The sequence below is a fragment of the Salminus brasiliensis genome, chromosome 4 (assembly GCF_030463535.1).
Source record: "Salminus brasiliensis chromosome 4, fSalBra1.hap2, whole genome shotgun sequence".
Classification (NCBI taxonomy): domain Eukaryota; kingdom Metazoa; phylum Chordata; class Actinopteri; order Characiformes; family Bryconidae; genus Salminus; species Salminus brasiliensis.
Window position 1 is genome coordinate 45,159,858 of NC_132881.1, and position 26,626 is coordinate 45,186,483.

General features: G+C 45.1%; 1 protein-coding gene across 4 annotated transcripts in view; it reads right to left on the reverse strand.

The window, feature by feature from the left end:
- Window positions 1–26,626, reverse strand: part of nr3c2 (nuclear receptor subfamily 3, group C, member 2) — a 165,515-nt gene that overhangs the window by 51,594 nt on the left and 87,295 nt on the right. For all 4 annotated transcript variants that reach the window (XM_072678558.1, XM_072678557.1, XM_072678555.1 and 1 more), the window contains exon 3: window positions 24,202–24,329. In XM_072678558.1, coding sequence (XP_072534659.1) covers window positions 24,202–24,329 — 128 coding nt within the window. The remainder of the gene's footprint in view (window positions 1–24,201; window positions 24,330–26,626) is intronic.

Genomic DNA, 26,626 nt, shown 5'->3' on the forward strand with positions numbered 1-26,626 from the left:
CTACTTTTAGCCAGCTATGTCATTCTGTGGAGAGGCGCTGGGCTCAGGCTGTCAGTGCCAACGTTAAGCAGATACTTCGAGGGGAATATCCCCATGGGAAAACACCCAATACGCTGCCCGGTGCGCCCAATCCCACTTCAGACGGCCTATTAGCTGACAAAGCTGACCACACTGATGTCAACAATTTTTTTTTATAGCTGACCTGAAATCAGAATTGCCCTTGAAATACCTTGTTAGTTCATAACCTTGCTGATATTAAGCACAATATATACTACATGGACAAAAGTATTTGGACACCAATGTGTGCTTTTGTAACATCTTAAACCCATAGGCATTAACTCACTGCACTGTACCAGCTCTCCTCAATCTAGGAATCCAGTCACGCACCCTGCAGGTATTCATAGCCCGAGCCTCCTCGTGCAGCGCCATCTGCAGGAGCCTGGTGTCGTACTCTGGGAATCAGGTCTGGAACAGCATCAGAAGACGAGTTTCTGAGAGTCAGCGGCTCGTGTGATAGCCCAGCCTAACCCAGCGTAGCCCAGGTTGGACGGCTGGAGTGGCAGCAAGTAAGGCATTGCTAAAAAAGCAAAAGCAGGCCTGTCTGGACCAGGAAACACTGCCAGTGGACTCCAGAGGGGAAGCTTTTACTGACACAATTTATCACCAGAACGAAAGCAGATCGTCGTATTTTTCACCCTATTTGCAGCTCTAGCATTCTTCCATGTGGCACATGTGTGTGAGCGTCTCCTTCCAAACAGTCCATCTTAAGCCATGCCCCGAGTCCGGTTTCATGGAAATGGGGTCTCGTTTCTGACCCAGTCCTGGACGGGGAGGGTTGGGGGGGTGGATAAGAGGAGTTGGCCTCCAGTAAGGGAGCTCGGCGTCAACGTGACAACATCAACAACAACAGCAGCACAAGCAGCAGCAGCAGCTGGAGAAATGCAGGCCAGAGGCGCGTGAATCAGCGCACGGCTATTTCCTTAACTGCACACGTCAAATCCATTCAACACATCTCCAGCTGACTCATCGCAGCTCACTCTAATCACTGTTGTTGTTGGACAGAGCTGCAGCAGCTTCCCAATAACGACTTTCACATGAGGCCTGAAGAAGCCTGCTCCGATATGAAGATGGGCTGCCAAACTCCTAAAAGCAATATTCCAAAGAGAATGCCTCGCGTTCGTTGGCGTTTTTTCAGCCATATCATTAAAACCACCTGCCTAATATTGAGCGGGTGCCTCTGATGCCGCTAGAACAGCTCTGACCTGGTGAGGCTTGGACTCCACAAGTCTATGCTCTCGGGATCAGACCTAGACGGACTACTTCAACAAGCCGTGGCCGGCCCATGACCTTGTCGCTGGTTCCCTGGTTGACCTTTCTTGGAGCACTTTTGAATGGTACCGAAAACTGCATATAGGAAACACCCCACAAGACCTGCCTGATGTTTTGGAGATGTTGTGACCCACGATTTGGCTCTTATCCAAATTCTTAACCTCCTATAACTGAATGTTACTCACTTCTCTTGTCAGTGGTTTTAATGTTATGGCTGACTGATGCAATCCAATACGCAGGGACAGATCATGGCCTTGGTGTTTACTGTGTAGTATCTGTGCTAGGTAGCAGGGCCCAAGACGAGGGACCAGTATTTTACTTATCTAGTCATTACATAATGACTGCAATGGACTGGTGCCCAGTCCAGGGGATGTTCCTGTGTTAGGCCCAATGATTCCAGGTGGGCTCCAGACCCACCATGACCCTGACCAGGAAGAACTGGAAGCACGGATGATAGTAATTACATAATCAAGTACTGTTCCTTTATCTAATATAATATTTTGCATCTGTAGTGCTTTGTGGTCTGATGCTCCCCCTCCAAGCATTTAAAGATACCTGGTCAACTTTTCTGCACCCACACCCCCACATTTTTTATTTTTCTGCCAAGCACGACTCTGTATATCACTTTCCTCTGTTTGCCCCACAGAGTTCACAGATACATCTACATGTAAACTAGCTAATTTCTCCTCTGCTGTGTACCAGCAGCATCGCTAGACCTGAGCTCATGAAACTGCAGCCCTGATATTTTTCTGGTTACACTGCTGAGCAAAAGTTTAGGTAATTGTGTAAATTACAATGTAAAACATTATTATTAGAATAAGCACTAATAAGATCACTCCTACAGAAAGTGGCGGTGGTTCTCCATCACTGTGATCATCATTAGAACATCTCCAAAGTTCTCCTCTCTCATGGAGTCTAGTATTATTTAGAGTTCTCCTCAGATCAACACCTGGTTTGGTGGTAAATCAGGGCTTAATGATGGTAAATCAGGTGAGCTGCTGCTGATGATGATGATGGAGGTGAACACATCCTCCACGCTGTGCTGGCTGGACTGGGGGGCGTCTAGGAGAAACCTGGAGGAACCGAGCTCTGTTCTTCAGACTAGCTCACCGACAAGATCTCACTACTTTCTTCAGAATGAGAAGCTCTTGTTTCTCCTTTTTACTGGATTTATGTTCAGCTGCTTTATCTGTTCTGATGAGATCTGGAGTTCGTACAGTAGAAAATCTCTTGTTTTATGGATAAATAGCTGAAACCTTTGCACAGGACTGTGCATACATTTTTTTTGGCCTCAAGGTGTTATAGATTATCAATAGACACAAAACTACAGTAGAGCTGTTATCTATCATATGAGTCAATACACAATATCTTGACCAGTAATCACGAAAAATCAGGAGTTTGTTTTAAAAAAGGCAAAATGAGAAAATGAGAAAATGAGAAAATCAGACTGATCTAATCAATAATAAGCCAGACAAAGATAATGTACTGTAAGCAGATGGTTGCATACATTAGGCCATGTTTCTTTCATTAATGAGAGTAAACATTAAGCATCTCGCAAACTGCCCACTAATCATGACTGATTTATCCAGCTGCTTTGGTCCAGACCTAGACTCAACTACTATAAAACCTTGCTCTGGACTCAGATTCCACTACTATAAAACTGCGGTCTTTACTTGGACTACAAAGCCTCAGTCTTGACTTAAACTGTAAAGTGTTGATCTTCAAGCGTTGTCTACAAAAAAGCTTTGGGTTTAACTTAGACTGGATGATTTTCAAAACCTTGGTCTCAGCTTGGACTGGACAACTAAAAAGCTTTGGCCTTGATGTGGACCGACTCCTACAAAGCCTTGGTCCTGACTATTATAAATCTTTGTCTCAACTTGGACTTGACTACTATAAAACCTTGGTCCTGACCTGGACTACTATAAAATATGGGTTTTGACTTGGACCCAACTACTCTAAAATCTTGGTCTTCACTCGGATTTGACTACAAAAAAGCCTTGGGTTTTAGACTGGACACTTGATGTGGACCCGACTCCTACAAAGCCTTGGTCTTGACTATTAGAAATCTTTGTCTCTACTTGCACTTGATTACTATAAAACCTTGGTCTTGACTTGGACTCAACTATTATAAAACCTTGGTCTTGACTTGGACTCAATTATTATAAAAACTTGACTTGGACTTGACTACTACAAAGCTTTGGTCTTGACTTGGACTATTCTAAAAATCTGGGTCTTGACTTGGACTACTATAAAACCTGGGACTATTATAAAATCCAAGTCAAGTGTTTTGACTTGGACCCAACTACTTTAAAATCTTGGTCTTCACTCTGATTACTCTGGAAAAAAAACCTTGGTCTTGACTTGGACTCAACTATTATAAAACCTTGGTCTTGACTTGGACTAGACTACAACAAAGCCTTGGTCCTGACTATTAGAAATCTCTGTCTCTACTTGGACTTGACTACTATAAAGCTTTGGTCTTGACTCAGACTAAACTACAATAAAAACCTTGATCGTAACTTGGACTATTCTAAAATCTGGGTCTTTACTTGAACTACTATAAAACCTGGGACTATAATAAAATCCAAGTCAAGTGTTTAGACATGGACCCAACTACTATAAGATCTTGGTCTTCACTCGGATTTGACTACAAAAAAGCCTTGGGTTTTAGACTGGACACTTGATGTGGACCCGACTCCTACAAAGCCTTGGTCTTGACTATTAGAAATCTCTGTCTCTACCTGGACTTGACTACTATAAAAACCTTGGTCTTGACTTGGACTAGACTACTACAAAGTCTTGGTCCTGACTATTAGAAATCTCTGTCTCTACCTGGACTTGACTACAATAAAGCTTTGGTCTTGACTCAGACTAAACTACAATAAAAACCTTGGTCTTGACTCGGACTACTATAACACGTGGTGGTGGGACTGGCTGGTGGTAGCTGGTCTAATGCAGGCAGAGGGGACCCCAGTGGTCAGTCTTCTAGCCGGTCGGGCAGGAAGAGTAGCTGACCATTTACTCTGAGGGTAGAGACATGTAGCTTTGCATCTGGCTCCCGTGTCGTGCATGTGGTACCCTCAACCTTTTCCCTGTCTGAGGAACAGCAGTGTAGTGTAGTGTAGTGCGGCCCGTGCTGATTACTCATCTCGACCTGTTGAAAAGTCCACGGCTCCCCTGTAGACAGGTTCTATAGATAAAACTGTGCTGAGAGCTCGCAGCGGCGGGGGGCAGATATTCCAGCTCGATATCCCAAAATAGGTTGCTGTGGTTACTCAGATGAGTTGATACGGCTTCCGGACAGTCTATCAACAAGCCCGGACAAAAGCCCTATCGACAGTATAAACACATGAGCGCCCGCCCACGTCCCAAAAAACATATTGACGGTGAAAACACAAGATGCCCACGATCAGATACTCGCCGCCGCATTTGCTTACACACAAAAGGTGTATCCTCCGAGCACTCCTGCATTTTGCATTGATGTCAAAGAACAAAGGTATCACCCAGGAGGCGGAAGAGATGGGAGATATTTAAAGCGCCAGCGCCGAGGGCGGACAGGCAGGGGTCAGCTGAGGCTAGGCCAGGGCGACAGAGATGACCTGTCATGGTGTGTGTCGGGTTACACATCATCTTTACCTTGACCGTTCTCAGTAGTGACAGACTGCCCTGCAGCTGGGTTAAACTGAGAGACCCGCTGAAGCAGTGGTTCTTGCGTGCGTTACTGCATGCATTATATGTCCCAATGTTTGTGGACACCCCTTCTAATGAAAGCATTCAGCTGCTTTGAGTTGCACCCATTGCTGACACAGATGTGCAAATGCACACATACATACAGCTTGTCTGGACTCCTTAGACCTTTCCTAATGCCAGCTGTGGGCTAGAGGGGTATAAAGCCCCCCCAGCATTGAGCTGTGGAGCAGTGGAAGAACTGTGTTCTCTGGAATGATGGATGGTGGAGCTCCATCCAGTACTTTTGGGATGAGTTGGGAATGATGAGGTGGGGTGGTGATCATTATCCAACATCCTGACCTCGCTAAGGCTTTTGTCGCTGAATGCAATCAAATCCTCAAAGAAATGCACAGCAAAGCAGGGTCTCTTACTGGCAGTACTGTCACTGATGTTACAGTCATTGGTGTAACTGTCACTGGCATTACCATCACTGGTGTTACAGTTACTGCTGTTACCATCACTAGTGTTACGGTCACTGGCATTACTGTCACTGATGTTACTGTCACTGGCATTACTGTCACTGATGTTACTGTCACTGGCATTACTGTCACTGATGTTACAGACACTGGCATTACTGTCACTGATGTCACTGTCACTGGCATTACTGTCACTGATGTTACTGTCACTGGCATTACTGTCACTGATGTTACAGACACTGGCATTACTGTCACTGGTTTTACAGTCACTGCTGTTACCATCACTGTCACTAGTGTTACTGCCACTGTTACTGGTGTTACAGGCACTGAAGTTACAGTGGTGTTACAGTTACGGCTGTTTCCATTACTGCTGTTACCAATACTAGCACTACTGTCACTGGTGTTATCTCCACAGTAACACAGTCACTGGTGTTACTGTCACTGGTATTATCTCCATGGGTGTTACTGTCACTGGTGTTACTGTCAGTGGTGTTACTGTTACTGTCAGTGGTGTTACTGTCAGTGGTATTATCTCCATGGGTGTTACTGTCACTGGTGTTACTGTTACTGTCAGTGGTGTTACTGTCAGTGGTGTTATCTCCACTGGTGTTACGGTCACTGGTGTTACGGTCACTCTCACTGGTGTTACAGTCACTGGTGTTCCCGTCACAGGTGTTACTCTTTCTGGTGTTATTGTCACTGGTGTTACTGTTACTCTCACTGGTGTTACAGTCACTGGTGTTGCCGTCACTGGTGTTGCCGTCACTGGTGTTACAGTCACAGGTGTTACTCTTACTGTCACTGGTGTTACAGTCACTGGTGTTACAGTCACTGGTGTTACTCTTACAGTCACTGGTGTTACTCTTACTGTCACTGGTGTTACAGTCACTGGTGTTGCCGTCACTGGTGTTGCCGTCACTGGTGTTACAGTCACAGGTGTTACTCTTACTGTCACTGGTGTTACAGTCACTGGTGTTACAGTCACTGGTGTTACTCTTACAGTCACTGGTGTTACTCTTACTGTCACTGGTGTTACAGCCACTGGTGTTACAGTCACTGGTGTTACTCTTACAGTCACTGGTGTTACTCTTACTGTCACTGGTGTTACTCTTACTGTCACTGGTGTTACAGTCACTGGTGTTATCTCCACTGGTGTTGCTTTCCCTATTTTTTAAATAAATTAAGTAAACTATTTTGACAGTGTGGATTCATTCAGCCAGTGAGTTCTGTAATTACACTGTATACATTTATGTAGGAAAATGAAATACTTTCAAGGCATCCCATCATTTGAAGTGGACATTTTTGTAAATTTGCATTGTTCAAAACACCTGCCCAAATCACACACTTCAAACTGTCTCACGGTTCTGTGGTTTCAGATACTGTATAGCACACCTTACCTTACCATACGACACACTTAAACCACTGCTTCAAATGCAAATCAGCCAATTAAAACATCAAGTAAACCCTGCACTGACCAAGTTCTCCCCCCCTCAGAGCTTCATGCACAAACATAAATGTCCCCTGATTATCCACAGGTGGAGCTCAGGTGCCGAGTGCTGGCAATTTCCCGCACAGCGCCTGTCTTTGTTTCGCCACCGAAGCTGTCAGTGCTCCTTCGTTTGCTTTGGTTTTGTGTTTGTTTGTTTTTTTCAGCCAGTGAAGTGCATGGCTGCGTTCCCAGGCTATCGTTTGATTGCCTGTTTTGTTCCTGATTGGCACACAAACCTGTCCGTCATGTTGAAACAGTGCAGGACGTGTCCTTAAATGACTCCGGGGGAGAAGAGGAGTTTACCGGCGGTGCTACTTTTCCCTTTCCCACAAACTGGACCCTAAACCCGCTGTGAGTTCCCCGTTGTGTACCACTAGACACGTGCATTTGTTGACAAGCAGAGAGGTACAGAACCGAGTGTACATGAATCTGAAGTGAAGAAACAACATTTTACACAGAAATCAGGTTAAAATTGGTAAACCTCAACACAGACATTCCTTTACACATATACTATTAGGACAAAAGTATTGGGACACACCTCTTAATCAGGGGTCTCATTCAGTCCCTTCACCACAGGTGTATAAAACCAAGCCTCTAGCCATGCAGTCGGCCTTTCCCACCCACATTAGTAAAAGAACAGGAGGTGCTACAGAGCTCCCTGAACTCCAGTGTGGTTCTGTATGTAATAGGAGACACCGCTGCACCAACAACAACAAGTCAGCTGGTGAAATTTAGACCTTCCCTCCTAGATCTTCCTCCATCAGCTGTGAGTGGTGTTATTATTGAACAGTGGAAGAGTTTAGGAGGAACAGCTCACAGAGAGCAGCTCAGTGTCCACCGAGTGTCTGTCAGACCACGTAAAGTTACACGTAATGCTGAAAGCCAGCAAATGAAAGGACCAACTCCATATTAATACATTAATACCGACGCACCTTAGCACTCGCTGCACTCAGCCCCACAAGCTCAGTAAAAACCCTTGAAATAATAACTCTAAATCCATGATCCCAGATGTGCTGAATATCATTAAGCGCCGTATCATCCCGAGCCATTGACGGTATTTAAATAATAAGCAGCAACAGCACAAAAAGAAGAAACTCCCAGTGACCCACATGGAAACGTTCACAGGGCCAAGCCACACTGTATCAACAAACCGCCTATCTGTGGTTAAGGAGCTGGGCCGGCGATGGAGCCGCTGATGAGTCAAAACTGTGTTTGGCCGGGATGCTGGCCTGGGAAAAGAGTGTTTACATAAATACCCCCATCAATACTGTCCAAAAAAACGCTCTTCACTTCTTTACATAATGTGAATCTGGCAGTTGTTCTTTACACCGTGTCAGAAATTCATGATGAACAAACCAATGGAAATGCTCCAGAATGAAATATTTGCACACTGACATAAGCAGATTTTTCCTCCTCCTGTAAAGCTGCTGTTTTGGAGATACAAGGTTTCTGTGTGACATTCAATTTGCTGATTCCAAAAATACCTGCAGATTCTGAAGTCCATTTCCCACTGGACCCTATTATACAGCCTTATACAGTCCACCTACTCCCTGCTTTTAAACCCGAATGTTGAACCTCAGTTAACACACACTCATTTCTACACACACACACACACACACACACACACACACACACACACACACACACACACTGGGTAGATGCTGAAGCAACTGCCCGTTGGATCCTACTATACTGTCTAGGTTTTTGGAGCCTGCTCTCTACTTTCACCCATAGCACACAGTTGTTGGGTCTTTATATAGTCACCTTCTCTCCATTTCCACATCTGTAGCACAAACTAATGGAGTTATGTAATGACTAAAAGTTTGGGAGAAGGACCACGCCCCACTCCTCCTCTTTATTACTACGCACTATGTAGCTGCTCCTTCGCACCCCTCCACCGCCCCTGCTCCTCCCGATGGTCCAATTATACTCAACCTCTGGCTTCGGGTCCCATCAGCTCAAAGCCCCCCAGAACTCCAGCCCAAACGTGACGACACAAATGGCGAACATGACAAACCTGGGACTGGGAGGAGTTGGGAGCTGAGCGGGCACTCGAGCAGCACTCAATACACTGACAAGGAGAGAGAGCTGGGAAACCAGCAGCTAGACCAAACAGCAAGGCCGACCATACCTGAAACGGCAGCGTGCTGCCTTGAGCGTGGGTCGCCAGTAAATCCTGACAGTGAGCGAGTGAGCAGGGTGACCTGGTCCTGAACGCAGATACTGAGCCAAAGCTGACCTTAACACACCTCCAGCCGTACGGGGAACCTCTCGGTTCACCTCAAGGTTCCAAACGATACAATTCTCGGCGTTGACCCATGGTGTTGAGATTTCTTATGTACCCCCAGTCCCAGGTGAAACACATGAACCAAACGAATATGAATGGATACACTGAACCAAACACATGAACATAAACGAGGCGGAAGTCCTTATTTGGGCCTCCGTATTAATGTGGGCGGCGGCTTGGAATCGCCCCGGTGGAGGGAGTGATACCGAGTGCCTGACACCGTTGCTTCCTATTATACAGTAATAGGGATACAACTGTATGTGTAGGGCACAGCTAATTTCCACACATAATAATGTCTATACATTTCAGCATACTTAGTAAAAAAAAAAAATCTCAGTAATAATAATAATAATAATAATAATAACTCCAAACACACATAATGCTGAGTTCACTCTACGCAATTTTAGCCCTGATGTTTCGCTCGGTTTTGGAGAGGTCGCAGAGAAAAACATCAACTCCGAGGCAAATCGGCGTTCGCTCAGAGCTCAAACATCGGCTCTAGATCGCTATGTGTGGACTGTTCAAAGACGCAACGCGACCCGACCCGAGTTGATAAAAAATTTCCAGCATGTTGAATATCTGTACCTGTCGACGAGTCGAAATCCTGTAGTGCGAAAAAAAAGGTTACGACCAGGTTATGACTGGCAGTGAGTGCGGCGTCGTGCCCCAGCCAATCAGAACGCAAGATGAGAGGAAAGCCGAGGAAGAAGTGAAGGACTCCCTAAATCCAGTCTTATCATGCATCTACATGTGTGTGTGTGTGGGGGGGGGGTGCAGGGCATAATATAGCTTCTATCAGAACACATTAGCATACACTCGACCTTAATATCTACTGTAAAACTGTATATTCATTCACTTCCAGCTCCCTCTGCAGAACAGACCACCGCCGCTGGCCTCGCACCCCGACCCCCCTCCTGCACCCTCATTCTCCTCTCTTTCATTTCTAAGTTTTTTTTCAGCACAAACGAATTGAACCGCTCGCTTCTTCATGCGGACATCCAAATCTCTAATTTACGGCATAAAAATAAATATTATAAATCTATATAATATAATATAATAAAAAATATACTGAATAAGGTCTCTCGTCATCCTCGGTCACCTCTCGCGTGTGGTTTCGGGACAAAAGGAGAGCAGACAGCCTCGTCTGTGATTCTTCCCGGAGTGGCCGAGTAACGTGTGACCTGCAGTCTCGCTGAACAGTGGTGTAGTGCTCAACCCTTCACGATTACCAGAGGTCGGGTTGTGCAGGTCGAACAGTACAGCGACCTGACGGCTCTACAAGTGTCGAAGCCATTACTGGATCCTTTTACGTAGCATTTAAAGGGACCTTCCACCTTTTTTCAACCTACTTTCTAATTTAGCATCAGTCGATTTCCACACACACTCGTTTCTATACATTTCAGCACACCTAGAAAAGAGCAGAAAACCTGCTGATTCCAAATACACCTGATAATAAAAGTCAATGGGCAGATGCTGAAGGACTATTATATTGTCTGTCTGTCTGTCTCCCCCCCAGCTCTGGGTGATGTGTTGTAAATACTGTCTGTGGTAACTGATTGCATGCTACAGACGCAGCACATTCAGCCTAGTCTGAATAAAAAGAGTGTTGGAGTGTTTCTTTAACGTCCTCCGAATTAGAAGCTCAGAAAAACACACAGTCATAAAAGAGCGCTCGCTTCTGTGCAGGCGCTCGCTTGACCAAGCCGTAATTTCTCCAACGAAAATATACATTAATTCCACATATTTCCTTTGTGATTGTTTCAGTGCATCCCGAGCGAGGCCTGAGGGCCCTGCAGCTAAACCCCGTGCGGTTTGAAGTGCCTCGTCTCCGGCAGCAGCCAAATTCCATAATGCATTGTCATTACGAAGGAACAGATGCTATTTTGGTCCGCAGACTGAACAGCTGTAGAGCTGTGAGCAGATAGGGCCGCAACCCGTCCCGCTGCATAGAGGGACTATTCAGCTTCGTCGCTGCTGAAAAATTACACACACATGTACCCACCCACCCACATGCTCACGCATATGCATACACACACACACACATATGCACACAGGGGAATTATGGTGTTGATCCTGGCAACCATCCCACCAGGGATTACACTGTGGGGAGCTGGGCTGAACATGCTACAGTGTAAAGAAACCCAAATAATTTGCAGCCTTGCAGCTCTGATACAACATAAAGAGCCATTCAGCCTGGAAATGGAACGTCTGAGCGATGTGCGAGGATAAAGAATGCAGGTTGTGGATTTATATATATATATATATATATATAGTTTGTTTTTTTTCATTTATTTGGGGATTTTATAGAATTTAGGTCATTAAAATCAGTGGAAACGGGCAGATGCTGAAGCAGCTATCCATTGCATCCTATTATATAGTCTATAAAGGAAAACTCCAACTTTTTTCAACCTACTTTATACTTTAGCATGTGTACACAGCTAATTTCCACACATATTGACAAAAGCGTTAGATAGGTCAGGATGTTTGAAAATATTAATGTGTTATAATACCTGGTGGACTTTTTGGTTATGTCAGTAAAGACTAGCTGTGAACACCACCTCATCCCCAACTCCACAACTCAGTATCCCAAAAGTATTGGATGGAGCTCCGCCATCCATCATTCCAGAGAACACAGTTCTTCCACTGCTCCACAGCTCCTCAATGCTGGGGGGCTTCATACCCCTCTAGCCCACGCCTGGCATTAGGCAGCATTATGCCAATAAGTTCATGTTGATCTGCTCCAGAGAGTCCTATTCTATTGGCAGCACTTTTCTACAGGGACTAAACAAGCTGCACGTTCATTAGAAGGGGGTGTCCACAAACTTTTTTTTTTTTTTTTTTTTGGAAACACAGTGTACTTGGCACTTGGGAAGTGTTTTCAGTTTCTTTTCTTGTTTAAATGTGTGACATTTCAGTTTCATTTACTGTGAGCTTGTACAGTGCCCTTTTTTCACCCCCATTTCACCCAGAATACTCACCCAGTCCTGTAGAGTGTGTTGTGCACACTAACCCAATAAATAGCTAGAACCTGCTGTCCAGGTTACCCTGTTCAAACTGCCCATCATGATACCCATCATGTACCTCACACTAATCTGGTTAATCCGAAGAAGTTACGGGGGACTCTGCGGGACTTTAGGAGAGTTAGCAAAGCAGGTTATACACATGGTGGCTCAGAGGATAGAGCCCCAGGATATTGTGGGTTCGATACCCAGACTTGGCAAGCTGCCACTATTGGGTCGTTGTGCAAGGCCCTTCACCCTCCCTGCTCTCCGGGCGCTCCAGCAATGGCTGCCCACCGCTCTGGGCATGTGTGCTCACAGTCACTGTGTGTGTTTGATCACTAGCGTGTGTGGGTGTATGTTCACTGCAGGAATGGGTAAAAGGCGGAGGCCAAATTCCATTGGTTAAAAAAAGGTCAGGGTCAGGGTCAGGGTCATGTAGTGGCTTCTGCAAGGTCAATTGCAAGGTTAACTGATGCTCATGGAGGCCCAAGCTCCTACAGGACTTAGGATCTGTAGGATCTGCTGTGGAGTCCAGGCCTCGAATGGTCAGATCTGTTGTGGCTTCACAAGGGGGACCTACTCAATATTCAGCAGGTGGTGCTAATGTTGTGGCAGACCGGCGTACATGGACATTAAAATAATCAGCAGAAGATCAGAAGTGCAGACGTCAAGCTGTCAGTGGAGAATGCAGATGTAATGATTATGTAATTGATGATATAATTACATAATTACATTTAAACACAGCAGCGAACGATGGTGGTTAATCTCGACCTCCATTAGCTCAACCGGCCCCACCTGAAAAGTGCCCAAAACAATGGTGTAATTAGAGCGCTGTACACAGGCTTACTAAGCAGTGTGGCAGCTGAACCTGCAGCAGCGTCCTCCACCCTCAGGTGGTGCTTCAGAGAGCCAATAGGCCGCCGCTTCCTCCCCTGCCAGTAATTGTATTAAAGGAAGGTAAACAGCGAGTGACTAGATGGGTTTGTTTCTCCAGTCTGTGCCGGTGCGTCGTAATGGTCCAAGTCAGGAGCTTGTTTAATGAGAAGAGAAGCGTTTGCCTTTCAGGCAGCAGAAACATGTGTGTGTGTGTGTGTGTGTGTGTGTGTGTGTGTGTGTGAGTGTGTGTGTGTGTGTCTGTGTGTGGAAAGAAGCCGTGGCTGACAGAAATGAAGCGTCGGCTGGATTGTTTCCCTGCTGCTCTGATGGCTGTGTGTTCTGCACTTTCCTCCCATATTTGAGCAGCAGAAGGCCAAACCAACCGTCCCCCATCTCTCTACCAAACACCTCTCTCTCTCTCTGTCTCTCTACCAAACACCTCTCTCTCTCTCTCTCTCTCTCTACCAAACACCTCTCTCTCTCTCTCTCTCTCTACCAAACACCTCTCTCTCTCTCTGTCTCTCTACCAAACACCTCTCTCTCTCTCTCTCTACCAAACACCTCTCTCTCTCTCTGTCTCTCTACCAAACACCTCTCTCTCTCTCTCTCTCTACCAAACACCTCTCTCTCTCTCTCTCTCTCTCTCTACCAAACACCTCTCTCTCTCTCTGTCTCTCTACCAAACACCTCTCTCTCTCTCTCTCTCTACCAAACACCTCTCTCTCTCTCTCTCTACCAAACACCTCTCTCTCTCTCTCTACCAAACACCTCTCTCTCTCTCTCTACCAAACACCTCTCTCTCTCTCTCTCTCTCTACCGAACACCTCTCTCTGTCTCTCTCTCTACCAAACACCTCTCTCTCTCTCTCTCTACCAAACACCTGTCTCTCTGTCTCTCTCTCTCTCTACCAAACACCTCTCTCTGTCTCTCTCTCTCTCTACCAAACACCTGTCTCTCTGTCTCTCTCTCTCTCTCTCTACCAAACACCTCTCTCTGTCTCTCTCTCTCTCTACCAAACACCTCTCTCTCTCTCTCTCTCTCTCTCTCTACCAAACACCTCTCTCTCTCTCTCTCTCTCTCTCTCTCTACCAAACACCTCTCTCTCTCTCTGTCTCTCTACCAAACACCTCTCTCTCTCTCTCTCTCTACCAAACACCTCTCTCTCTCTCTCTCTACCAAACACCTCTCTCTCTCTCTCTACCAAACACCTCTCTCTCTCTCTCTACCAAACACCTCTCTCTCTCTCTCTCTCTCTACCGAACACCTCTCTCTGTCTCTCTCTCTACCAAACACCTCTCTCTCTCTCTCTCTACCAAACACCTGTCTCTCTGTCTCTCTCTCTCTCTACCAAACACCTCTCTCTGTCTCTCTCTCTCTCTACCAAACACCTGTCTCTCTGTCTCTCTCTCTCTCTCTCTACCAAACACCTCTCTCTGTCTCTCTCTCTCTCTACCAAACACCTCTCTCTCTCTCTCTCTCTCTCTCTCTACCAAACACCTCTCTCTCTCTCTCTCTCTCTCTCTCTCTCTCTCTCTACCAAACACCTCTCTCTACCAAACACCTCTCTCTCTCTCTCTCTCTCTCTCTCTACCAAACACCTCTCTCTCTCTCTCTCTATCTCTCTCTCTACCAAACACCTCTCTCTCTCTCTCTCTCTACCAAACACCTCTCTCTCGCTCTCTCTCTACCAAACACCTCTCTCTCTGTCTCTCTCTCTACCAAACACCTCTCTCTCTCTCTCTCTCTCTCTCTACCAAACACCTCTCGCTCTCTCTCTACCAAACACCTCTCTCTCTCTCTCTCTCTCTCTCTCTCTCTCTACCAAACACCTCTCTCTCTCTCTCTCTCTCTCTCTACCAAACACCTCTCTCTCTCTCTCTCTCTCTCTACCAAACACCTCTCTCTCTCTCTCTCTCTCTCTCTACCAAACACCTCTCTCTCTCTCTACCAAACACATCTCTCTCTCTCTCTCTCTCTACCAAACACCTCTCTCTCTCTCTCTCTCTCTCTCTCTCTCTACCAAACACCTCTCTCTTTCTCTCTCTCTCTCTCTCTACCAAACACCTCTCTCTCTCTCTCTCTCTCTCTCTCTCTCTACCAAACACCTCTCTCTTTCTCTCTCTCTCTCTCTCTCTCTCTCTCTCTCTCTACCAAACACTGTCAAATCCAAAATCCAAATCCTGTAAAGTTGTCATTTTGGAGATACAAGGGTTTTGCATGATCTTCCTCCATCAGCTGTGAGTGGTGTTATTATTGAACAGTGGAAGAGTTTAGGAGGAACAGCTCACAGAGAGCAGCTCAGCCACCGAGTGTCTGTCAGACCACGTAAAGTTACAGAGCGGGGTCAGGGCCGAGTGCTGAGCTCAGAGCAGAGCGCAGAAAAGCCTCCAACTGACTCAGGAACTGCAGCAGAGCTCCAGACCTGCTCTGGCATCGGCACAGACACTGTGTGACGGGAGCTTCGTGGGATGGGTTTCCAAGGCAGAGCAGCTGCATGCAAGCCTTACATCATTAAATGTCATGTATAATTACATTTGTCATGTAGGCGTCCCAATACTTTTGTCCATATAGTGTACCATCTCCCTCTCTCTCTCTCTCTATTGTGTTTATCACTCTCATCCTTTCTCTCTCTCTCTTTTCTCTGTCATTCCCATTCCTCTCTCTCTCTCTCTCTCTCTCTCTCTCATCTTTGTATGTTTAATTCCCTCTCGTCCTCTCCTGTCTCTCTCTCACTCGTCTGATCTCCCGTCCTTCCTTCTATTTATGTCCATCTATCTATCGTCCCCTCTGTTCCTCCTGCTCCTCTCCACCCTCTCTCTCTCCTGCTTTTCCTCTCTCTCTCTATCTCTCTCTCTCTCACTTCCTCTCTGTCTCACTGCCCCTCCTCCTGCTTTTTGCTCTCTCTCTCTCTCTCTCTCTCTCTCTGGCTCTCTCTCTCTGGCGCACACTCTCCGCCTCCCTCCCTCTCGCTCTCTCTCTTGTTCTGGAACTAGGCTGAGGTCAGGTAAGGTAGAGGAACACACACACACACGCACACGCACACACACACACACGCACACACGCACACACACGCACACAGCACTGCATCTCCTTTGCCTGTCCTACAGTAAACTATGGCCTGAGCTGCTCTGCTGTAAAAACAGACTTCACCATAAAAGAACAAGCGAGTGAATGGATGAAATGCTAACATGGCTAACAGTGAAAGGCAGCAAATACTGACCAATTAGCATGAACTGACCCGGTCAACACTGACCACCGTCTATTATTAGCAACAGCAGCTCTTTCAGGTGAGGAGTCCCATCGTGTCTGGAATCCATGGGACACAGAACACCTGAGACGGCGGTTTCCATACACACACACACACACACACACACACCGTTTCTCTCCACTTAAAGGACCCATAACCCATTTTGTGATGTCACACACACACACACACACACACAGCTTGTCTGGTGTCTAAGGGGTCCAGAGGGGTATAAAGCCCACAGCATTGAGCTGTGGAGCAGTGGAAGAACTGTGTTCTCTGGAATGATGGATGGTGTTGGGGATGATGAGGTGGGGTGGTGATCATCATCATCCAACATCCTGACCTCGCTAACGCTCTTGTCATTGAAAGCAATCAAATCCTGTCCAATGGACAGCAATGGACAGTAAAGACAGTTACTCCAACAAAAGCAGGATACACTACTTTTAATACCCTTGATTTCGAAAGAAACAATGAATAAGCAGGTGTCCCAATACTTTTGTCCATGTAGTGAATATCCAGCACTTCAGGTCCAAGGTTTTACACTGTCGTTTAACAGAGCTCATTTACATATCACTCATTTACATATCACTGCTGTCCCACAAAACATGTGTATCTCTGCTGTTGTGTTTTTTCACGTTTTGACAGAATGTGAATCTGGCAGTTGTTCTTTACACTGTTCTTTATCCAGGTGTCAGGATAAACGGACCAATAGAAACGCTCCGTTGAAAAGCAGGTTATTTGTATTTAGTCTAACATTACTGTTCATCTGTGCAACTAAACCTAACCCTAATCTAACCCTGACCTAACCCTAACCTAACCCTAACTTAACCCTAACCTAACCCTAATCTAACCCTGACCTAACCCTGACCTAACCCTGACCTGACCCTAACCTAACCCTAATCTAACATAATTCTAATTTAACCCTAATCTAACCTAACCCTGACCTAACCTAACCCTAACCTACCCTAACCTAACCCTAATCTAACCTAACCCTAACTTAACCCTAACCTAACCCTAATCTAACCTAACCCTAACTTAACCCTAACCTAACCCTAACTTAACCCTAACCTAACCCTAATCTAACCTAACCCTGACCTAACCTAACCCTAACCTACCCTAACCTAACCCTAATCTAACCTAACCCTAACTTAACCCTAACCTAACCCTAATCTAACCTAATTCTAACTTAACCCTAACCTAACCCTAATTTAACCCTAACTTAACCCTAACCTAATCCTGACCAAACCTAACCCTAATCTAACCTAACCTAATTCTAACTTAACCCTAACCTAACCTAACCCTAATCTAACCTAACTTAACCCTGACCTAACCTAACCTAACCTAACTTAACCCTAACCCTAACTTAACCCTAACCTAATCCTGACCAAACCTAACCCTAATCTAACCTAACCTAATTCTAACTTAACCCTAACCTAACCTAACCCTAATCTAACCTAACTTAACCCTGACCTAACCTAACCCTAACTTAACCCTAACCTAACCCTAACCTAACCCTAATCTAACCTAACTTAACCCTAACCTTAACCTAACCCTAACTTAACCCTAACCTAATCCTGACCAAACCTAACCCTAGCCCTAATCTAACCTAACCTAATTCTAACTTAACCCTAACCTAACCTAACCCTAACTTAACCCTAACCTAACCCTAATCTAACCCTACCCTAACCCTAACTTAACCCTAACCTAACCCTCACTCTAACCCAACCCTAATTTAACACTACCCTAACCCTAACTTAACCCTGACCTAACATAACCCTGACCTAACATAACCCAACCCTAACTATATATATATATGCTGCTAATCCCTGGACTACATGTACATACTTAAACCTCTAGAACTTCCAAAATTCTCTTTTCAAGCAGAAGAAAAGGAAGAAAAGGGCTCCTTTACAGTTCAGAATAAACCTGTACTCCAGCAGTTCACTAGAACCGCAGGTTCTCCACAGAGGAGTCACAGGTCCGACATGAGATACAGGAGGCACTAACACCTCCACCCCTCCTGCTATTCCCTCATTCAAACCAATATGAAGATCAGTCTCATTAAATAAATGAATACGACTGCATTTCACGCCGACTGGAGCGAGACTCACTGACTGCTCGCAACAACAGTAAAATGGAAGCGCTCAGCCTCAGACGTTCCCGCCATCGCCGCCGATAACAAAAGAGCGCTGTCATTTTAATTAAAGCATTAATAACACTTCAGTTTACTGAGTTATCAATGCTACTGTTTTCAAACTCACGCACTGACCTACTTTGACTCTAGAGACCTTCTGTAGTACTGCAGGCTGAAGCCCAGCTGCTCACAAGCTGTACACAGATCAGCCATAACATTAAAACCACTAACACTGATTATCTGGTTTTAGTGGCACCGGTCATATTAAGCAGCAAGTCAACAGTCAGATCTTGAAGCAGGAAAAATAGGCCAGAACCTGAGCCACTTTGACAAGAACCAAACTGTGATGTTCCAGACGTCTGGGTCAGAACATCTCCAAAATATCAGCCAGGTCTTGTGGGGTGTTCCCGGTATGCAGCGGTCAGTACCCACCAAAAGTACTCCAAGGAAGGACAACCGGTGAACCAGCATCAGAATCATGGGCATCCAAAGCTCGCTGATGAAATCCTTGAGGGCCCCACCTTACAACCTGCAGGACTTACAGGATCTGCTGCTAACGCCCTGGTGCCAGATACCACAGGTATCACACCTTCAAAGAGTCCACTGGCCCTATTTTAGCCATATTTGTTGAGCCGTGCATTGCACAGCTTCATTTGGGGGCGTGTCGTGGGTCTTTGCTATCGTAATAACAGGAAACCCACAAAAGCCCTGTACTGAGTCTCTTAATGAATCATGGGTGTGTTTGTTTTGGGCGTAACGTGCAGGAATAAACCAATCAGCATCACTCGCTGTTCCCTTTAAGAGCCAGGTCAGTCTGACTGACCTTGGCGGGTTGCTATTGCAGTGGTGTAAAGCCTGGGGGGGGGGGTTGGGTGTAACGTTGGGCTGCACGTGCCTGTGTTGACAATTCACTGCCAAGATAGCAACGAACGTCTGACTGTTGACGAACGTCTGTCTCGGCTGTTTTCAGTCGGTGGAGCTTCTCCTGTGTTTTCTGCAGCCAAGATACACAGCAATACTCCAGAAACTGACCTGAACACCCCTCATTTGGAGACCACCACGCCCATCAGAGTAGATATATTCACAAGCAGCATTGCTGTGTAAACGATGCAGGCGGAAGGCGTGAAAATAGACTGTTGGCGGGGTGTAAGATAGCAACGAGCATCACAACGCGCCTTGAGCAGGGTGTAAGACAGGGCCCCATGCCTCAGTAGGTCAGGTCTGTTTTGCTGGCACAAGAGGGACCTACACTATATTAGGCAGGTGGTTTTAATGTTATGGCTGTTAAGGTGATTGTAATGTTATCTCTCCATTTTTGCTTTTTTCCCTTTTTTTAACATAATGTTATGAATTTTTTTTTTTTTATAATTATTCATTCGGACCAATAGAAATGCTCCAAAATGACTTTTTCCTTTTCCTGTAAAGTTGCTATTTCAAAAATTAAACAAATATTTATTTAGTATCAAATGTTGTCTCTAAATATGACAAATTACACTAAACATTGTAATTAAATATGTAAATGCCAGCTCAAATTTTAATATACAGTATTTCTCCCATTGAGAAAGTGCGGCTGTGAAATTTTCAATTAATTTATAATTTAAAATTATTAATTTTATTTTTAATAATTTATTTATTTCTAACTTCTCTATTTCTAACTAGGCAGCCATGAGGAGAAATCTCAACTCCTCAGCTCTGATACATTGAGAACTAACTCTGTCTCTTTACCTTCTCAGAGTAAATGGTCACCCAGCCCGACCTGCCGGAAGACTGCCCGCTGAAGTCCCCTCTACCTGCGTCAGACCAGCTGCCACCTACCAGTAAAACCAGCAGGCCCAGCCCCCACCACCACCCATGCCAGACCAACGGCACACCCTCGTACCACTGCTACCTGCCTAATGACCATGTTAAAACTATTAAAGACTATGATTACTAATCATGTAGAGCTGCTTTGTGACTTGACTGACAGCAGCTAACAGACGCCTGTGCTGACCAGCATCACACTAGGAGTGATATGAGGAGGAGGAAGTGCCGTCAACCCCACACCTGAGAAAGCAAGGCCAACTGTGCTCTCTAGGGCTCCGGCTGCTGATGCAAGCCACATGACCTGGTATTCATAATAACCATGTAACTATCTTTGTAATTAACTGTGTAATTACATAATTACATTTGCAGAGTACAGCGAAACGACAGTAACAGCTATACCAGACCTGTAAAGGTTAGCGGAGCAGATGTAACGGTACGGCTGCATTCAGGCAACAGAGTTTGCTACTATTAGCATTTTTGGAGTGTGTGTGTGTGTGTGTGTGTGTGTGTGTGCGCGTGTGAAAATGCTTCAGCATCCAGACACTCATCTAAATGAGTTAAGTCGGAGCCCTAGGCTCTACTCTGAAAAGCGAAAGGAGCGGAAAGCCTGAGTGAAATGTGCTCAAGTACACCTGAGACTTCCGACAGCAGCCTGTTGTCACACTCCTCCTACGCCATACGATTTCTAATTCAGCTACTGTACTTATAATGCCTGTGAGGGTTTGATTGCATTCAGCGACAAGAGTGTTAGTGAGGTCAGGATATTGGATGATTACCACCCCACCTCACCATCCCAGACTCCCCAACATACATACATATTGCATGGAGCTCCACCATCCATCATTCCAGAGAACACAGTAGCTCCACTGCTCCACAGCTCAATACAGGGGGGCTTTATACCCCTCTAGCCCACGCCTGGCATTATTAGGCAGCATGGTAATGCCAATATGATCATGTTTATCTGCTCCAGAGAGTCCTATTCTTTTGGCAATAATTATTTATAATTATAATTATATTATTATATTATACAGGTCTTGTGGGGTGTCCCCACGGTATGCAGTGGTCAGTACCTACCAAAAGTGCCCAAGACTCACTAATGCTCATGGAGGCCCCACCAAAAGACTTAAAGGATCTGTTGCTAGGATCTGTCTTGGTGCCAGCTACCACAGGTCCCAGTCGCGGCGCAGACCTAGCTTCCCAGCCCCGAATGGCAATGATAGAGACACTATTCTGCTTATTACAACTCAGTGCAGCGTCACAATGACTTTAAAGCTGCTATATGAAGGTACTAATACTACATAATGATGCTTTAACAGACATTTCTTTAAAGAGTTAACCCTTTAAAAGGCTAGGCAAACTGGTGGGGCTGTTCTCTGGTAATAGACGTGTGCAGTACACGTCTATTACCAGAGAACAGCCCCACCAGTTTGTACAGAGGTCCCTTACTAGTAGTTACTGGGTAATATACCTCTTTGTTTGGGATAAGCCTTAAGGCGGTGTTAAGGGGTTAATGTAAGCTACTGTAATTAGATTTATTGAGTTGTGTATCACTGGGTATATTAGATTTTTAAAAAATGTAATAATTACATCAAAAATTTTGTAGAAGGTTTTGACAGCAACACCACCGACACCTGAATCCACTTTCTCGTATTCAGCAGAATCAAACATGACGCAAAAATGTTCAGCTCCGCGCTCAGAAACAGCCCGAAAAAGCACTTTTTCAGCTGAACATTTCTCTTCCTCACGCAGCCGAGGACACTCCTGCAGCTCCTGCACTCCTTTCTTTAGCTCTGAAGCTCTTTCTCTCTGGCTGCGAGTCGCTGCTCTGTGTAGTTTGCGCTGGTCCGACTGCTGACTCAGCGCTCTCGCTTGGAGCTTTTCCTCGGAGACTGGAGCAGCCTGGCGCTTTCGCTCAAGCTTCGCTTGAGGTTTCAGCCAGTTGGGTCCTAATGGTGGGGTTGCGTTGCAAGACGCCGCTGCCCTGCAGGCTCTGACCACGGCTCTCTCTCCAGAACGGGTATAAATTATCCTACAGGCCGTTGTTAAAGCCTCTCTCTCTCTCTTTCTCTCGAGACACTTTGTTAAAGCCTTTAACGCCGTGATATCAAAGGAAGCTGAGCGGATTCAGCTGATTTGCCGTTTTCCTCCATTATTCTCCCCATCATATAAATACTGAGCACTCCTGACAGCATTAAACCCTGGATGAGAGTCCAGTACTCGGTCATTAGAAAGTAGTTCAATTACTCCTCGGTGCAACATCACATCCACACCGCTCCCCGTACCACATACGGTGTGTGCGAGTGGGCTGTGATCTACTACACGGGCAGCTGGTGAAACGACGGAGAGCGCTGCCTAACGAAGCCAATTAAATACTAATTAAATCACTAATTAAAGTGCAGCTCAACTACACTCCCTAATTAAATGCGACTCCTGGCCATGCATCTGTTTTATATATATCTGATACTACTTCTACATGCATGCCACTCATATTAACCCATTCTACCCTCACATATGGAAACATGCCAGCAGTAAAACAAGGCTGCTAACCCAGAGATGATCATTTCCAGGCCAAGTCCAACAGAGATTAATAAAATTAAGCAAAATTAAATAAAGGAATCAGTAACTACTTGGAATTAAAATTACATATTACATTTTTTTAGTATAAACTATTATAAATGTTTGCAATTTTAAGCAGCTACTATGTATCATTCAGTAAATACTATATATGATTCTGTTTTTACTGTACAATATTTATAATAACTTTTTTAACTACTATGAATTATTTAGTCATTATTATTTTAGGCAAATTCTATCAACTATTTAGTATTATGATGTTTTCAGTAACTATAGTGAATTTAAAGTAGTTACTACAAATTATTCAGTATCTACTATGAATTATTCAGTATCCACTTTAAATTACTCAGTATCCACTATGAATTATTCAGTATCTACTATTAATTAATTAAAATCCACTGTGAATTATTCAGTATCCACTATGAATTATTCAGTATCTACTATGAATTATTCAGTATCTACTATTAATTATTTAAAATCCACTGTGAATTATTCAGTATCCACTATAAAGTATTCAGTATCTACTATGAATTATTCAGTACACACTTTAAATTACTCAGTATCCACTATGAATTATTCAGTATCCACTTTGAATTATTCAGTATCCACTTTGAATTACTCAGTATCCACTATGAATTATTCAGTATCCACTATGAATTATTCAGTATCCATTGTAAACTATTCAGTGACTACTATGAAATATTCAGTAGTTGTGGATTTTTAACTAGAACAAATCATTAAGTAACTACTATAAATTATTCAGTATTTACTATGAATGATTTAGTAACTATTATGAATGATTAATTATTAAATAATAGTGAGGTATTCACTATTAATTAGTCAGTAACTCATTTTATTCAGTATGTATTATGAATTATTCAGTATGAACAGTATGGACCAGTACGAATTATTCCGTAACTACTATGAATTATACAATAATTGCTAAAATGAAATAATAACTTCTATTAATTATTATAAACTGCTTTACAACTGAATATTAAGACAGTAGATAGGAATAGGACCTCAGCCTTTGTTTTTATTATTGTTTTTATTATTTGTTGTTATCATTTCACATACGGTCACTAATGCGTTAAGCAGAGATGTGCTGAACTGCGGATCTCCAGGCCTGGACTTGATAACCCCTGTGTTGAGTGTCATGTATATTACCATATTACCTACAGCACACCTGGACACACTCGGATAACAAGCAACTGTGCACAATCAGACACGACGCTGCAGAGGGAGCGCTCCCATGAGCGTTCCTGAATCTCCACACAAACACAGGAATGGTGAAGTTATGGTAAAGCTGTACCTTCCACTGCTCTTTTGAAGAAGACTTTGCAGCTCCCGCAGGTGACGACCCCGTAGTGGCAGCCAGACGCCTCGTCCCCACACACCAGGCACACTTTAGCTGTGGAGGACGAGTGCCTCAGCGACGCGCTGCAAAACAAACACAGAAAACACTGAATTTAGCCTCAGAGGGCAAAGCTATTATTAAACCGACAACACCACCATCACCCCATCACACACTCCTTCAACAGATATCCCGTCCCACTGCAGCATTACTAGACTGGACTGGACTGAGAATGATTAAATGGTATTTTACCATGAGCATAGCATACACAGCATACCACAGCTTTGAGGAATCACATTATTAACAGATCAATTCATGAATCAATCAGCCTAGTGCGCTGAAGGTGACCCTCATTTCCAATGGAGCCAAGCATTTACAGTAAACAGGGACTGAAAGAGTGAATCAATATAATAAACATAAGAGAAAATTAATATTACCGGACCTCCCTCTACTGTACTCAAGCTGTGCCCTGTATTCTCCACCTCAACACCAAGATGTGTGTCTAGTGTGTCTATGCACCCCGTCTTGTCTCTTGTCTACTGCCCTTGCCCTGCAGTAGGGTCATGCATGCCCAAGACTCACTGATGCTCATGGAGGCCCCACCTCATAATGTACAGGACTTGGTGCCAGATACCACAGCACACCTCGACAGGTCAGAGTCGGTTTGGCACGAGGGGGACCTCTGCAATATTAGCCAGCACTTCTTATAACTTCAGTGTGAGTGGGCGGAGCTGTACTACTCCTTTGAGAACTCACTGGTCACTTCTTCTACAGAAGCTGGACGCCTTGGTGTAGTCATGGATGATCAGTTATCTTTCTCAAGTCATGTCAACATCCAGAGAATTCGACCCTTCCTCTCTAGAGAGTCGCCCAGGTGCTCAGATGTTCAGTCTCTCGTCACTTCAAGACTTGACCACTGCAGCTCCCTTCTGGCTGGTCTTCCTCTGCGCATCATCAGACCCCTGCAACTCATCCAGAATGCAGCGGCACGGGACGGGTCGTCTTCAATGATTCTAAGTTCAGCCATGTTCAGATCCTCCTCTGCTGCGTTCGTTCTTCACTGTAGCTTCCTGTAGATGCTGCCCAGCTCATCAGATTCAGACCCCTGACTCTGGTCTACAAAGCCAAGACTGGACCAGCCAGCCCCTCCGTACTTGATGGCGATGGTCAAAAGCCGATCTGCACCAAGAGCCCTTCCAGCTTCAAGTACGGCTCGGGCCGACCCGCCATCCTTTAAGATCCACTGAAGACGAGCGTCCAGACTTTTTACTGTCCTACACCGAAGTGGTGGAACGAACTTCTCCTGGGTGTCCGAACAGCAGAGTCCAACACTCACTGTCTTCAAACCCTGACTGAAGACCCTCCTCTTCTGAGAGTACTCAGGCGAAGAGAAGAGTATTATGGTCTCTATATTGACTTGTGTTTAGTAGAGTTTAGTGAATTGTAGTCTATTTAAACTAGCTGAGGTTTTTCTGGAGTAAACAGTGAAGCACTTTCGTAAGTCGCTCTGGAGAAGAGCGTCAGCTAAAGGCCTTAAATGTAAATGTACTGTAGGCTGAATCCCCTATATATATATAACCCTGCAGTTTATAGGGTTAAGCAGCAATGATCAGCAAGCAGGCCTACATGAGCACAGCCGGAGTGAACAGGGTGTGTAGCAGTGCTTCAGGGTTAACCTCCGGACGGGCAAGGGAGTGAAGAGAGTGAGCGGTTTATTTTTAACTGTTTTAAACACCCGCACGCAGAAGCTTCGCCCTAATGACTGCGGTGGGACGCCAGTGTGTAATGTATTTCTCCCACTGTTACTAGGCACCCGAAGAGCTCAGCATATGCCAGTGACTCATAACTTATGCTTCATCATTCAGCTCCAGATCATGAGGTTATCAGGGGTGGTCCCCTGAGCACAGCTCCCAACCAAACACAACTCCCACCGGGGCCTTTGCGTTCAAAACAGGCCGCCCGCGTCAACCAGGAACCAGGGAAAAGCACACAGAAAGCTATTGAAAATAAAATCACAAACAAGGCCGAGCGCGAGGAGAGGAGTTTACATCCTGTGCCCTCCAAATGAAATCGAAACAGTCCAAAAAAAGGAAAAAAGAAAAACCCGAGGCGTGCACTCCAAATAGTCCCGCTGACTCGGCAGAAATCTGATTAAATCAGGCAGCGAAACCTGACATAGTCCGAGCGGGCAGCGCGCTGGAGAGCCAAAGTCACCCTCTCAAAGACGCCCAGCCGTCAGCCCAAAAAAAGGGAAAACCTCCACGCTGAGGCTTAAAGCAGGACACTCTGCTTATCACATTTACCGTAAGGGGTTGCATCTCATTTTTTGACGATTTTCACTTTCTGACAGAATGTGAATCTGGCAGCTGTTCTTCACACTATG